This window comes from Patiria miniata, unplaced genomic scaffold (assembly GCF_015706575.1).
Source record: "Patiria miniata isolate m_02_andy unplaced genomic scaffold, ASM1570657v1 HiC_scaffold_7, whole genome shotgun sequence".
In the NCBI taxonomy this organism is placed as follows: domain Eukaryota; kingdom Metazoa; phylum Echinodermata; class Asteroidea; order Valvatida; family Asterinidae; genus Patiria; species Patiria miniata.
In genome coordinates, this window is record NW_024037074.1 from 17,636,122 (window position 1) to 17,648,143 (window position 12,022).

At 40.5% G+C, this 12,022-nt stretch overlaps 3 protein-coding genes across 3 annotated transcripts in view; all 3 read left to right on the forward strand.

The window, feature by feature from the left end:
- LOC119744847 (gamma-aminobutyric acid type B receptor subunit 2-like) overlaps nucleotides 1-1,868 on the forward strand; it is a 29,074-nt gene extending 27,206 nt beyond the window's left edge. The window contains exons 16-17 of the mRNA XM_038221020.1: nucleotides 92-232; nucleotides 1,525-1,868. Of these exons, the coding sequence (XP_038076948.1) occupies nucleotides 92-232; nucleotides 1,525-1,683 (300 nt within the window). The 3' untranslated portion in view covers nucleotides 1,684-1,868. The remainder of the gene's footprint in view (nucleotides 1-91; nucleotides 233-1,524) is intronic.
- Nucleotides 1,869-3,155: 1,287 nt separating this feature from the next.
- Nucleotides 3,156-6,278, forward strand: LOC119745004. Its single transcript, XM_038221229.1, has 3 exons — nucleotides 3,156-3,345; nucleotides 4,234-4,535; nucleotides 5,835-6,278. Exons 2-3 carry the CDS (start codon nucleotides 4,263-4,265, stop codon nucleotides 6,276-6,278), a joined length of 717 nt encoding a protein of 238 aa, XP_038077157.1. The 5' UTR covers nucleotides 3,156-3,345; nucleotides 4,234-4,262.
- Nucleotides 6,279-6,704: 426 nt separating this feature from the next.
- On the forward strand, nucleotides 6,705-11,525 carry LOC119745855 (uncharacterized protein C17orf98-like). The gene is made up of 4 exons (XM_038222489.1): nucleotides 6,705-7,309; nucleotides 8,079-8,187; nucleotides 9,458-9,719; nucleotides 10,006-11,525. Exons 1-3 carry the CDS (start codon nucleotides 6,926-6,928, stop codon nucleotides 9,616-9,618), a joined length of 654 nt encoding a protein of 217 aa, XP_038078417.1. The 5' UTR covers nucleotides 6,705-6,925; the 3' UTR covers nucleotides 9,619-9,719; nucleotides 10,006-11,525.
- The last annotated feature ends 497 nt before the right edge of the window (nucleotides 11,526-12,022 follow it).

Consider the following 12,022-nt stretch of genomic DNA (forward strand, 5'->3'; position numbering starts at 1 on the left):
GCACACGCGCGGTCTATGAGTACTGTTCACTTGTCATCGCGCGTAAGCTGTGTCCACTAACTGGTCAATTTCGTCCCTTATTATTTCAAAGGTTGCATTATTTTTGAAGACAAAAGATGGCGAATTAAAGTTACACTTTGGTCGAGACCAGATGAGCGGCTCGAAGTCACCCGGATCTACCCTCAACATGGGGCCGGGTCAAACGTCGGGACTCATGGATAAATTAGTCCAGGTACGCCGCTCTGATTCAGTGACAATCGCTTTACTTTGCAAACATTGTTCGTGAATCATCCTTCTTAACTTTAGATATATAGCTCTGTTGTGTGTTGTGTTAACATGGAAAGGGGAAAACGATGTAAAAATATATTGTATCAACAAGAATAATAGGTAATTGGAAATAATGCAGTCTTGACTAGGCTTGGGGGATAGGTATACCTTTCCTTTAAAACAACAATATTTGTATCCATCTATACGCTACGCCAGCCCAAGCTTCTTCCGTAGAGTCGAGTAATGTTGGCTTAAAGGTAGAGTCCATCATTTGCAGCCATCTGAAAAGTAACTGGCGTAATTATTGTTGAAAAACTAACTTGGTTGAAAGATAGTAAGGAGACTAAACTCCCTGTGAAATTATTCTTTCTGGGAAGCTGTCATTTTGAAGTAATCAACGAAAGAAGGCATTTCCAACGGTGATTCTTAAGAAGCACCGTAGGAAAATTTAAATTAGTAGTTCGTTTTGTTATTCAGCGCAGCGCGCACAAGTATTCGAACGACGCACACGCGCGCGCGGTTGTTATAATTCGTCGGATCAGTGCGCGACGTCGCGTATAGTTGCAATTCAAAACAATTCAAAAACATGATTCAGCAACTTTTGATTTGAAATTGAGGTCTTAGAATGCTGTTTTTCTCGGAATGTACAGCTGAAGCTTAGCTGAAACTTCATCAGGTTAGTTGCTCAGTATCCTTCATTAGATTTTGAACTTTTTTGTTGCTTCAAACGAACAAAATGCACAAATTACAAATGATGGACTCTACCTTTAATTGGCCACATTGTTTTAGCTGTGACGACGTCGGGTTGTGGAGAGGGTAAAGACGTGTATCTAAGTTTATTTACGTAAGCTTACATATTTTTATACTAAAAATACATCTTTCGCTTTTTAAACTGAAGTAAACGTGTTACATCATTGCATCAATAAAAGTGACATTGCTACTGTCTGTACCCAGATAATTAACCTATTTGAGGTGTGGCAGACACTATCACGTGGGTAAAGTCTATACCCAAGCCAAATAGCGCCCTCCTATTTTTTCCGCCATTTCTCAAATGGGCTAATGGTGTCGTTGCTCGTCACAGCGCTCTTTTTGCTAAAACATTATGACCAATTAGCTTCACTAGGCCACCGTACACGGAGTGGCTTCACTAGAAGTTCTGTGTCGCTGGACTGTCATGCTTTAATTTTTTTCCCCCCAAAAGGAGGTATATACCTGCCAATTGACTGATTGGTCGTGTTTGTGTCTCGTACTCCACAGAAACACAGAGAGTTATCTGAACTCAACGCTCAACTCACCCTGCTCTTAGCGAATAAAAATATCCCATCGAGCAAAGACAAGAACCAGCAGGGTGGCCGCACGAGAGGAAGGTTACGTCTGCCATCTCCGAATGAAACTACGGAACATTCAAGAATTTAGAGCTATGAATGGATTTCAGATCCATTGTTCCATACATGCTGCGTTATCTCGTCTTTATTGTAAAGGTTACTGAAGCGTATGGCACTGATTGTTTTACAAACCATACTTTTGCACATTGCACTAGCGATATCATTGATGATCACACACACACAAGTGTGTATTTGCCTGCAATCGGGGACCCCCTATTGTCCATCTTTTGTTTGTACTACTACCTTTTTCTGGAAGACCTCCCATATATTTTGTACACGAATCCAAATTGGGGACCTAATGTCCTCTATTGTTCAACGTCCCCTATATTGAATGCAGAAACAAACTCACACGCACACATTCTGGAATTTGTATCCTTGTGGCGTCATTTCTTTGTTCTCGTGTACTAAAGTTTTCGAATTTGAAAGTGTACTTTCAAAATGCTCCTATTTTAACCAGAATTAATTTCCTGGGCTGAAATTCGGGCTTGATATCCCTTACATAAAATACTTCAATTTGCGACGGATCAACACACCTTGGAAATTCCTAGTTTGTTAGTAAAATCCATATATCTATTTCGTGATAACCTTGTGGAGACGTATTCACCTAAAGAAATTGCTCTTTGGAGACGTACACAATCGTTTGTTCAATATATTGTGCACATGTCTCCACAGGGTACCGTGTACCAGATCACACTATCATACACGCACCCAGTGTAGCTACACACGTTTGGTGCACAGTATTCCTACATGTTATGTGACGATTAATAAAAACTATTTGCACTACTATTTGCTTGTGTGTCCCCTAAATGTCTGTTTCTTGTTCTTCTGTCATTTTCCTCTTAACAAAGGGGATATTCTGCTGTCAAGAATTTTCTTTTCTTTGGTGATTCGTTGTGAGTCAGTACATTGCCGAAGGCCAATGAGCAAACTTTTCTCACAATTGTTTTTAGTGAGTACATTTTTGGGTTCACATTTGAACAGAAAACCCCTAAAACTGAACAGTGTCTTGCTGAAATGACATCACACCAACCGCGCCTCAGTTGTCCTGAGAAGCATGCATATGGCAAATTTTAAATGTTTAAGGAATACAGTGCACTTTTCAAAAAAACTTAACCAAAAAAAGAGATGTTAAATAGTTTTCATACATTTAAGAGGAGTAGAAAAGTTGCACAAAAACTTTTCCTAAGAAAAAAAAAATCATTTCATGGCCCTTTCAATTAACCTGTGTTGCGTTAAATGATCTCCATTGCGCTAATTCCAGAAAACCTCTCTAGGAAAAAAATAGTCCTGTATTTTGAAAGACAACAATTCGATGTTTACCCCAACCACTCTGTTTGATATTCTCGATTCGCCAAAGTGGGTGCAAGTTTACTCTCCAAAGAAAAGGCAGGCTGAATGGGTGAGGGATCGGGTGTGGGTAAGCGGAGAGCCGAGCATGTCTGGGTTGCGTGGCGACGCGTCGGCTTCTCCCCTTTGCGACCGGGTTGGTGTCCGCCTTGTGTTGACCCCACAAATACTGGCCGGCTATCAGTCAAAATAACAAGGTGAAAACAGTGCTGTAACAGTTATCGAGTGGTTGTTAAAGAATCAACATCGAAGACCGACGAGAAAATCGTCACTTGTCGCTTCGTTCATGAGGTGCAAGCCATTTTCTTCTGTAGTGGAAAAGAAACAGAAACGACTTTTCAAAAAGGTATGTAGTTTGTCAGATGCCTTGTTTTACTTGTCTTGGAATCAAAACTTGTATATATTTTATTTAATCATTAAAATACTCGGAGTGAAATTTGTCTTGATATAGGCAGTGGATTAATAAGCGTGATGCTTCGTTGTCAGTGCGATTTTCAAAATAGTAGCATAATTGCGATAACTTTCCAAGACGATTGTTAGGTTAAAATCTGTTTTTCTTTTGTTTAGCTTCTTCTCTGATAACCCACCCCCCAGAAAAATCCAACATTTTTGTGAAAACAATTACTTATTGATATTCCAGCCTTTGCAGTTTATTTTTCGTTATTTTTGGCCGTCCAAAACGAAGAGTAAAACAAACTGATCCCAAAAGTAGCCGATGTTTTCATGTTACAAATGGTTGTTCGTACTTCAGACAATTAAGTTAGGATCAGTGCTGTAGTCGACCTTTTCCTAGACTTGGCCTAATACAAATGCTTATTCAATGAAACACTAGATTGACTTCATTGAAGTCCAACTTCGTTTTCAACATGAAAAACAAACCAGTTGGGTATTTTTAAATGTAACTGTGGGATTATCAGTTCATCGGGGCAAATTATCTAGGCCTAAAAGGTCTAGAGAAGGTTCGATGAAATTTGTCTTTGAAAAACTCATTTTTTTCCCCGATTAAAAAAATGTTGAAGCACATATCCGTATTTTTGTATCAAACAATGAAAAAATTGAATATCATTATTTTGTCAATGAAAATTGAAATGATTGATAAACAATGACAGAGGTCTCGAAAGGTCTCGGTCTAGACTGTCATAAAGAAACGAGTGAATATTCTCTCTCACAACCTTCTTATGCTGTATTCAGGGTTGTAATTGCAACATCAAGTTTTGTTCCAACTGTTTCACAGATTAACGGGATTTACCGGGAGCTAAAAAGATGGCCCAACCTCTCCACGCACACCTGATCCTAAGCAGCCCACTCTGGCGTCCTGAGACGGTCCCTACCGAGTTGCCTCCTCCACCGTCGGCCCAACATCTCGCCGAGCAGGAGCAGAACTTTAAACTGGACTGCATCCTGGTGGAGAAACTGCGCTACAAATGGTCACCGGACATCATCCCCAAGTATGATGCGATGCGGGACCCGTACGCACGTCATTACTTCAAGTCGCCGGTGGTGCAGTCCCTCTTACGACGGACGCTGGACGGTGCGGTAAGACAAGTCCACGCGGACTTAAGATTAATCTCACTTTTTTTTTTAAAATATCGAAAATATTTAGTTCCTCTCCGTGGCAAATAAATTAGAATAAAAAACAACAATTATATTATTTTAAGGCCATTAAAGCTGGCAAAAATAAAAAAGCACAACAGTATTTATATTCCCGGTTATCATATCAATATCACTCCCCGCTTGTTCAGACTAAAGTGAAAAGTAATCATTGATTGATGAAAATTGTCAGTAATAATTGAAGCCGAGTTTAGTCCTTGTTTTCTCAAATGAATATACAAGCGTAGAAGTGGCACAACTGATTAAAAACCTTTCTTCTAGTTAAGAACCTATAAACACGCACGGTAAAATGTAGATTTCAAGCCCCCAAATTGTGTGCACGTTACCGCGCTAAAATGATTCTTTTTATACAGACGTATCAAATATCCATACGATGTATGTTTTGAACAATTTATTTCTCAAACACAATTTTTTTTCTCAAAAAAACACCAACTGCTTTTGCCAAAAGTGTTTGACTGACTTTAACATCATCACACCAAGGTGTTTTTGATTGACTTCTACTCCTGTATTTGTCACTGAGTAGTATGTTTAGGGATTACGGGGTACAATGGCATTTCACTAAAGTGTTTGCGGATGCATTAGTGACACAAAGGGTTTGACAAACAGAGAGTTGTAACTCTTGAAGATTAAACACTTCTTGAGTGAGAGGCCAGTCTTGAGTGAGAGGCCAGTCAAAATATGAGATGATTTGAGTTGGTAACTGGGATTTTGCCTTTCGTCAGTGAAGGCAGCATAATTTGGGGATGGAAAATAATGACCTATTGCAGCGCTTTTGGTGTGTACATGTACCAGGGGGAAATACGATTTCTTTTAAATTTAGTGTTCAATTTTATTGTGGGATTTAAAATTTGATAATTGATTGAAAATAAGATGTTCTATTACGCTGTTTTGGGTGCGTTAATAAGATGAAACTTTGTTTTTGTATCTCGCGTCGACAATTTGACATTTTATTCGCGAATGCTTTCCGATATGACATCGGTACAAAACGTCCGCGAGACATCAATCTACACAAAGTTGTAAATACTGGACACGAAAGGCACTCGTTCGTCGGAAAAACAAAGTGTAGGCCTGCTATAATTGTACCATCTTAGGCCTAATTGTCATGTTTAGATTGAAAAAAAAAGCTGTTACATATCTTCAATCAGTGAGATATTCTACTGTTTGTAACTCCCAAATGGTGAAACTATGGTCAATTTTTATCGATTCTTTTTCTAATCTCAACAGGATGGCGGTAGGCCTTCCCCCGTCAACCCGAGATCCCGCGCATCCATCAAGCACGCCAACATCAAGCCCGCATTCTCCCTGAATCCGCCCACTCGGCAGTCACCGAGTAAGCCTCAGCCCCAGCCCCAACACAGCTCGCAGCCTTCAAGGCTCAGTCTGAACACACTCTCGGGTAGGCACCGAGCCCCAGCCACTCCGACGGACGAGACCCTGGCAGATAAACGAGAGAGGTACTGCATTGATAGCGTGCTAGCCACCAACCAGGTCACTAGATACAAGCCGCTGATACGGCCCTATGACGCCGTTGAGGACGCTCATGCCAGGGGCTACTTCCAGAAGCCAGGAGTGAAGAGGGTATTGGCAATGACACTGGGTGCCGACAAGAGATCATCGGAAAAGATTCATTCTTGCAAGGTAGTTATTTATTATGAGTGTGTTGTGTAGTCGAGTCAATCACAAGTCCAGGCTCATTACATAATAGTCCACACGTGTCAATCAGAAGTCAATTCTAACTTTATCCAGTTCCAAATAAAGTCACAAGTTATTCATTAAAAAGAGCTGTGTTATTGTTAATCAACCGCCGTAACTGTAACGCGACGGACTAGCTTATGAATTTTACTCATCACAAAACTACTGATATGGACTTAATTGACTCGACTACCGCAACAGTCCACAAGGCATGATCATAAAATACACAAACACAAAATTGAGCACATAACACACGAATAATTCCCCAGTAAAACCTTGATCAGATGGGATGTGGCCTACATGCAAAATCTACCAAAAATCGCTTGCGATGACGAAAAACCAAAGCAACAAGTTGTTATAGCGCCCTCAATTGTCCAGTTTCTGCTAACGCCCAATCGTCTCCTAGCAACTGATTGATTGCTGCTCTGCGTGTACGGAAGTGAACAGCGCAACAGGTGTATTTATGTGCAACAAGTGTGAGTGTGTTTTACCGTGAATTTGGGTGGTTTAAAACCTTCCCTACTACTAGCCAAGAGTGTTACGAAACGAAGACTCTGACACCATCATATAATCCTTCAAATATTTACAAATAAGCCCTGAAATTTAAACCAAACTAACTGAAAATGTCTGACGGTGCCGGTGAAGAGCAAAACACCAACAGCACACCGCCACCCAGTAGCCCACCGCCACCGGCTACGGACAAACCGGCCGAGGAGAAGCCCGACCAAACAACAGGCAGCAAGCCAGGCAGTGCCAAGAAGTCACCGCGGGGTAAACCGGCCAAATCCCCCCGCGGTCCCCCGGAGCCAACCCCGGAACAACTGGCCGAGAAGGAGAAGAGTTTCCTGCTGGATTGCATTGCCGTGGACTCGATTGCCAAGGACTATTCACACTGCCAGCCCAAACTCGGTCCGGCCATTCCGGCTTATAATTCGCAAAAAGACAAGCATGTTAAACTGTATTTTACTCGGGAGCAGGTAGATGAAACACTACGGAAAACACAGCAGGTAATTGCAGAATTCTGAGTAATGAGAAAAAAATAGCCCCACAATTTCATTCTTTGATTTGTTCTGCTGTTTTCGGTTGATACAAATGCATATCAATTATCATGTCACCTGATTTATCTGCCACATGTTTTAAACTGTTACAGGGTGAGAAATGTTCAATCAGTTCCGCAGTAATTTGTCCAAATCTAGCCGTTTACAATACCCTGAAATGTTAAAGATGCACAGGAAATACAACTATTGTAAATACTTTCCCAATAATTTTTAGAAACTGTTCTTTACATGTACATGTAATTGTACATGTATTTTCATTTACAATGTTCAATGTACATGTGTGTATGTATTGTTCCACTGCAGAGAGCATGTGCTGTTTTGGACATTTTTAAAATTTGAACTTCTGAGGTCATGATCGCCATCAGCTACACCTGTAAAAATGCACGTACAGTGTGCTTGAGAAACACTGCCTTTCTCAATAACATGTTACCCCCAATCACCTGGTTATGCCAAGTAAAGTTCATTTGATCATGACGCTTTACATAAATGCATGCATCATTTGTACACATCTAGTTTGCAACTCAATAGGATCAGTTGACTGAGTCTGTCATAACACTGACAGCAACACAATTAATGCTTTCATGGTATGAGTGATGCAGGCATTAACAATGCACCTACAGACAGATAAGATCTGTATCAATTTCTGAAGTGTACCAAAGTACATGCTGTTTTATTCACAAGCGACACTATCATGATTTTGTTTCTTTATCTTTCACAGGACAAAGGTGGCTGTTCTATCGATGGGCCTGTGATTGACAGATTTATTGAGTCCGGGTCTGGCTACAGATATCTACATGCGCGGAATGCAGCACCGGGCTCAGCGAAAGGTATCAATGAGTGGCAGATGTACTTGAATATGACCTAGAGTAGGGGCGTGGCATAATACAGGTCGGGGGGCATGATTGGGGGGGGGGGCAGGGGCTAAGCTCAGATGCTGTGCAGTAGCATATCCAGCGGGGGTGGGGATGGGGCAAGGGTGGCAACTTGCCCTCCCCAACAACCCCCACGCCCCCACCCCTGCCCCCCTCCCCCCATCCAAAATTTAGTTAGGTACATGTAGTCCTTTAAGTGACCATGGTTAACGGGGTTAACAGAAATTGGGCATCCCAATATTGTAACATTCACCCCCTCCCCTCCCAACCCCTACGGTGGGAACCTGGCTACACCGCTATTCCTCAACAGTTTCAAGGAAGACATTGATATAATACTTATAGGTTTAGGAGAAGGTTCACGTTTTGAATGTTTTCTTACAATTTTAGTGTTGACTGTGACAGACCTTAAATGAGGAGAGTTGCAAGTCTTAGACCTATGTGCACTGTGCGTGAACGGTTTAGTTCAACCTCACATTGTTGACATGATGAGCATGTTTGCAACTCCCTTAAAGGGAAAATACAACATTTGCAAACATCAAAAAATGAAATGATCAAATTATCACGAAATACCTTACTGAATTGTTAGGGACTGACAGTCTAAAGCATCCTTTAAAATCGTGGCTCCTGGTGGGCTGACATTTTCAAAAAAAACTGTATTTTTCCAATGCTGGTCAGCCAACCAGCGTTGGAGAAAACTGGCTTTTTTCAAAAACTGTTCATAATTTTTCATATTTAGTTATTCTGACTTTTCTTTGCAATTGATCACACACATGTGAAGAGGTACAAGCCTGCTAGACTGATTCTCTGACCTTACAATTCCCTAAAGTGTATTAATTGCTTCGTTTCATCTTAAGTGGGGTCAGGGAACCAGAACATGATAGGTTTTCTTGGTTTTTCCAGCATCTACAAGCCCAAAACGTGAAACAAGTCAGTTTAACAATATGTTACATAACATACTAATCCTCCAAATCATTTTATTTCTGAAAATTGCAGCAAAAGCAAATGTTGTACATTCCCTTTAAGCAACCAAGTCATACTGATATCTAAAACAGAATTTTAAGGAATGTCAAATTATGGTTTCCATCTCCTTGTATGGAAACATCAGGGGAACATCTACACGGTGGCAAACATGACAAGACAATTTTCTTGGTTGACGTTGCACAAAAAAGCCACTGAAATCAACACCATCCTGAATTTTTTTTTCTTTTTCCCCCCCTGTTTTTAGCTGGTCACTCCACGGATCAAATCAACGGGCACGGCCAGTTCATGTCAGAGGCTAAGCCTAATTTTGGATTCAACGGGCAGTATGGGTACCGACGCAACACCCCCTGGTTACGGAAGATGCCTTCGCCATTCGGTGTCGACCCCAGATCTCCCACACATTGAGGTTATGGTTTGTGAAGATGTGAAAGACTTTCACATGATGGGGGGATGTTAATTTCTTGTGAGTTTTAAAACAAAAGCCTTACCGACAGTTAGCAATACACATGGGCGTCGCGAGGGGGGGGGGGGCAAGGGGGGGCACTTGCCCCCCCCCCCCCTTTGAAAAGCAAAAAAAAAAAAGAAAAGGAAGATAAAAAAAGAAAAGAAAAGAAAAAGAGGCGCGAAGACAAAGTGGTGTAAATTTAATGAGTTGGGGGGGGGGGGCAAATGTCCCTGCCCCCCTCTAAAACTGATAAATTGAGAATGTGTTGAGAAATACAAGCATTTTTTGGCAAAAAAATGTTTTGCCCCCCTCTAGAAAAAATCCTGGCGACGCCCATGGCAATACACATGAATTTCAGTGAAAGATTCATGCAAGTTTTGATGAACACCTGTGTACAATAAATGATAGGTTTGTTTTTCCACCTTCTCTTCTGTAAAGACACATATGGTTCTGAAAAGAGCAGAGGTTCTGAAAATAGCCAAGGCTTCCACAGTTCTTTTCAGAAGAGATATTTGAACACCATTATATGCTTCGACGTCCATTTCTACCATATTTCCTATAATTATAGGTTTTTAGTATTTTTGTAGAGTCGGTATGGGAATGTGTGAATGCATGCAGTCTGCAGATAGATTCACTTTTTTGTAGCCGTTTTAATAAAAACATTGCCAGATTGTGTTTTTGGCTAAGGTTGATTTTAAATGTTTACTTTTTTATAACTCTGTGCATGACACCCAGTAAATGAGCAAGAATCGTGTAAAACAGCTGACATGAACTAAGGTTCTGCTGATGCATTATTTGTTGAGAAATCACTGTGTGGTTGTATAATAACAACAGCGCCCTCAGGCGTCATGCAATGGCAAAGAAACATCCGGGCGTGTGATCATTTTACGCCAGTACCTGCCCCCATTCAATGGAGAAACCATTACGCACGCTATTGCACAAAGCAACTGCTCGTGATAGATATTCCGAACAATAGCTATCACGGTGCTTGTGCCATTGATGGGGGCCTTCGTGATAGAATTGATAACGTGACCGAATTGCTTTGTAGTGAAAGTATAATGCAAATCATAGTTGTGATATATGTAATGTTCCCAGGCGTGAACAAAGCAGCCTACTTTATTTTGAATAAACCCCCCACAATGTCCCTTACCGCGGCCGATGGCAACTTTTGGAATTCTCCGGTGACAATGAAAGTATTTTGTGTCTACTGATGCATCAAAGAGATACATGAGACTTGTTCTCAAAGAGGGCGTTCTGTAAAAAAGGTCTTTTTTCATTGAACAGTCCTTACACTGAGACAGCCTGACCGATAGCCGCTGACCAATCGTGGGGAATAAAAAAAGAAAGAAATTAATTGCATGGTCATATTTTTATGTATAAAAATATGAAATAATAGATAAACATATTTGAGTGAGTGAAGACTCCTCAACTAGTTTTAAAAAAATGTACATCAATTAATTATCAAATATGTTGTTGCAAATGAAACACACTTTATATATTTTAAGATCATTGTCATAATTGGAGTGTTTTTCCATTTTCTATTCTATGATCGAGTACACAACCCCTATGTTTATTTGAACAATTTTTTTTAACTACATGTGTAGCTCTGAAAAAGATGTCACCTCAAACATTCTTCAATATTTTTTTACGGAGCACGGACTTACGAGTGGTAAATAAAGATTCCTAATTTTTTTGAAATTTGTTCACTGTCTGTAGTGTAAATATTAAATCCATTCCTGTACATTTCATTTGATTGAATTATGTAATTATTAAGTGATATGCAATGTTATGAATAGTGAAGCATGTTAAAAATAATTGTGCCTTTTTGACATTAAACCCTCCTTGAAGGATTATAAAAGAAAAAAAACATCTTCTAAGGTATCATTCTGTACTTAAGATTACATATATATAAGCACATTTCCCCCAAAAATCCTTGTTCTTTTTCTAGGCCAGTCCTCAATTTATCATGTTTTCAAGGGAACATAATAGGCCCACCCTACCCACATTGACGCCCCTGCAGGCGCCCATTTTTGTTAAATGTGTATTAAATTTATAGCAAATATGACTTCACACCTCTGTTTTGTATGCTTTTCCAGGGGCAAGCGCCCCCCCCCCCCCCGCGACGCCGATGTATATCACTACACCTTTAGGTTAATTTGGGTGATCCAGGGGGGTGGATAACTATTTCCACAATAAATGTCCTTGTTCTAAGGCATACTGTCATTTTTGGGGGGTAGATTGAGAATGGTGGGCACAGGTATCGAGTTAAAATGAGTCTAGGCCCTGTGTCTTCAAAAGGCACCACCCGTACTTAAGTAAGTCAATGGTATGATGTAGTCAAAGGGCCATTTGTGTAAGGCAAAT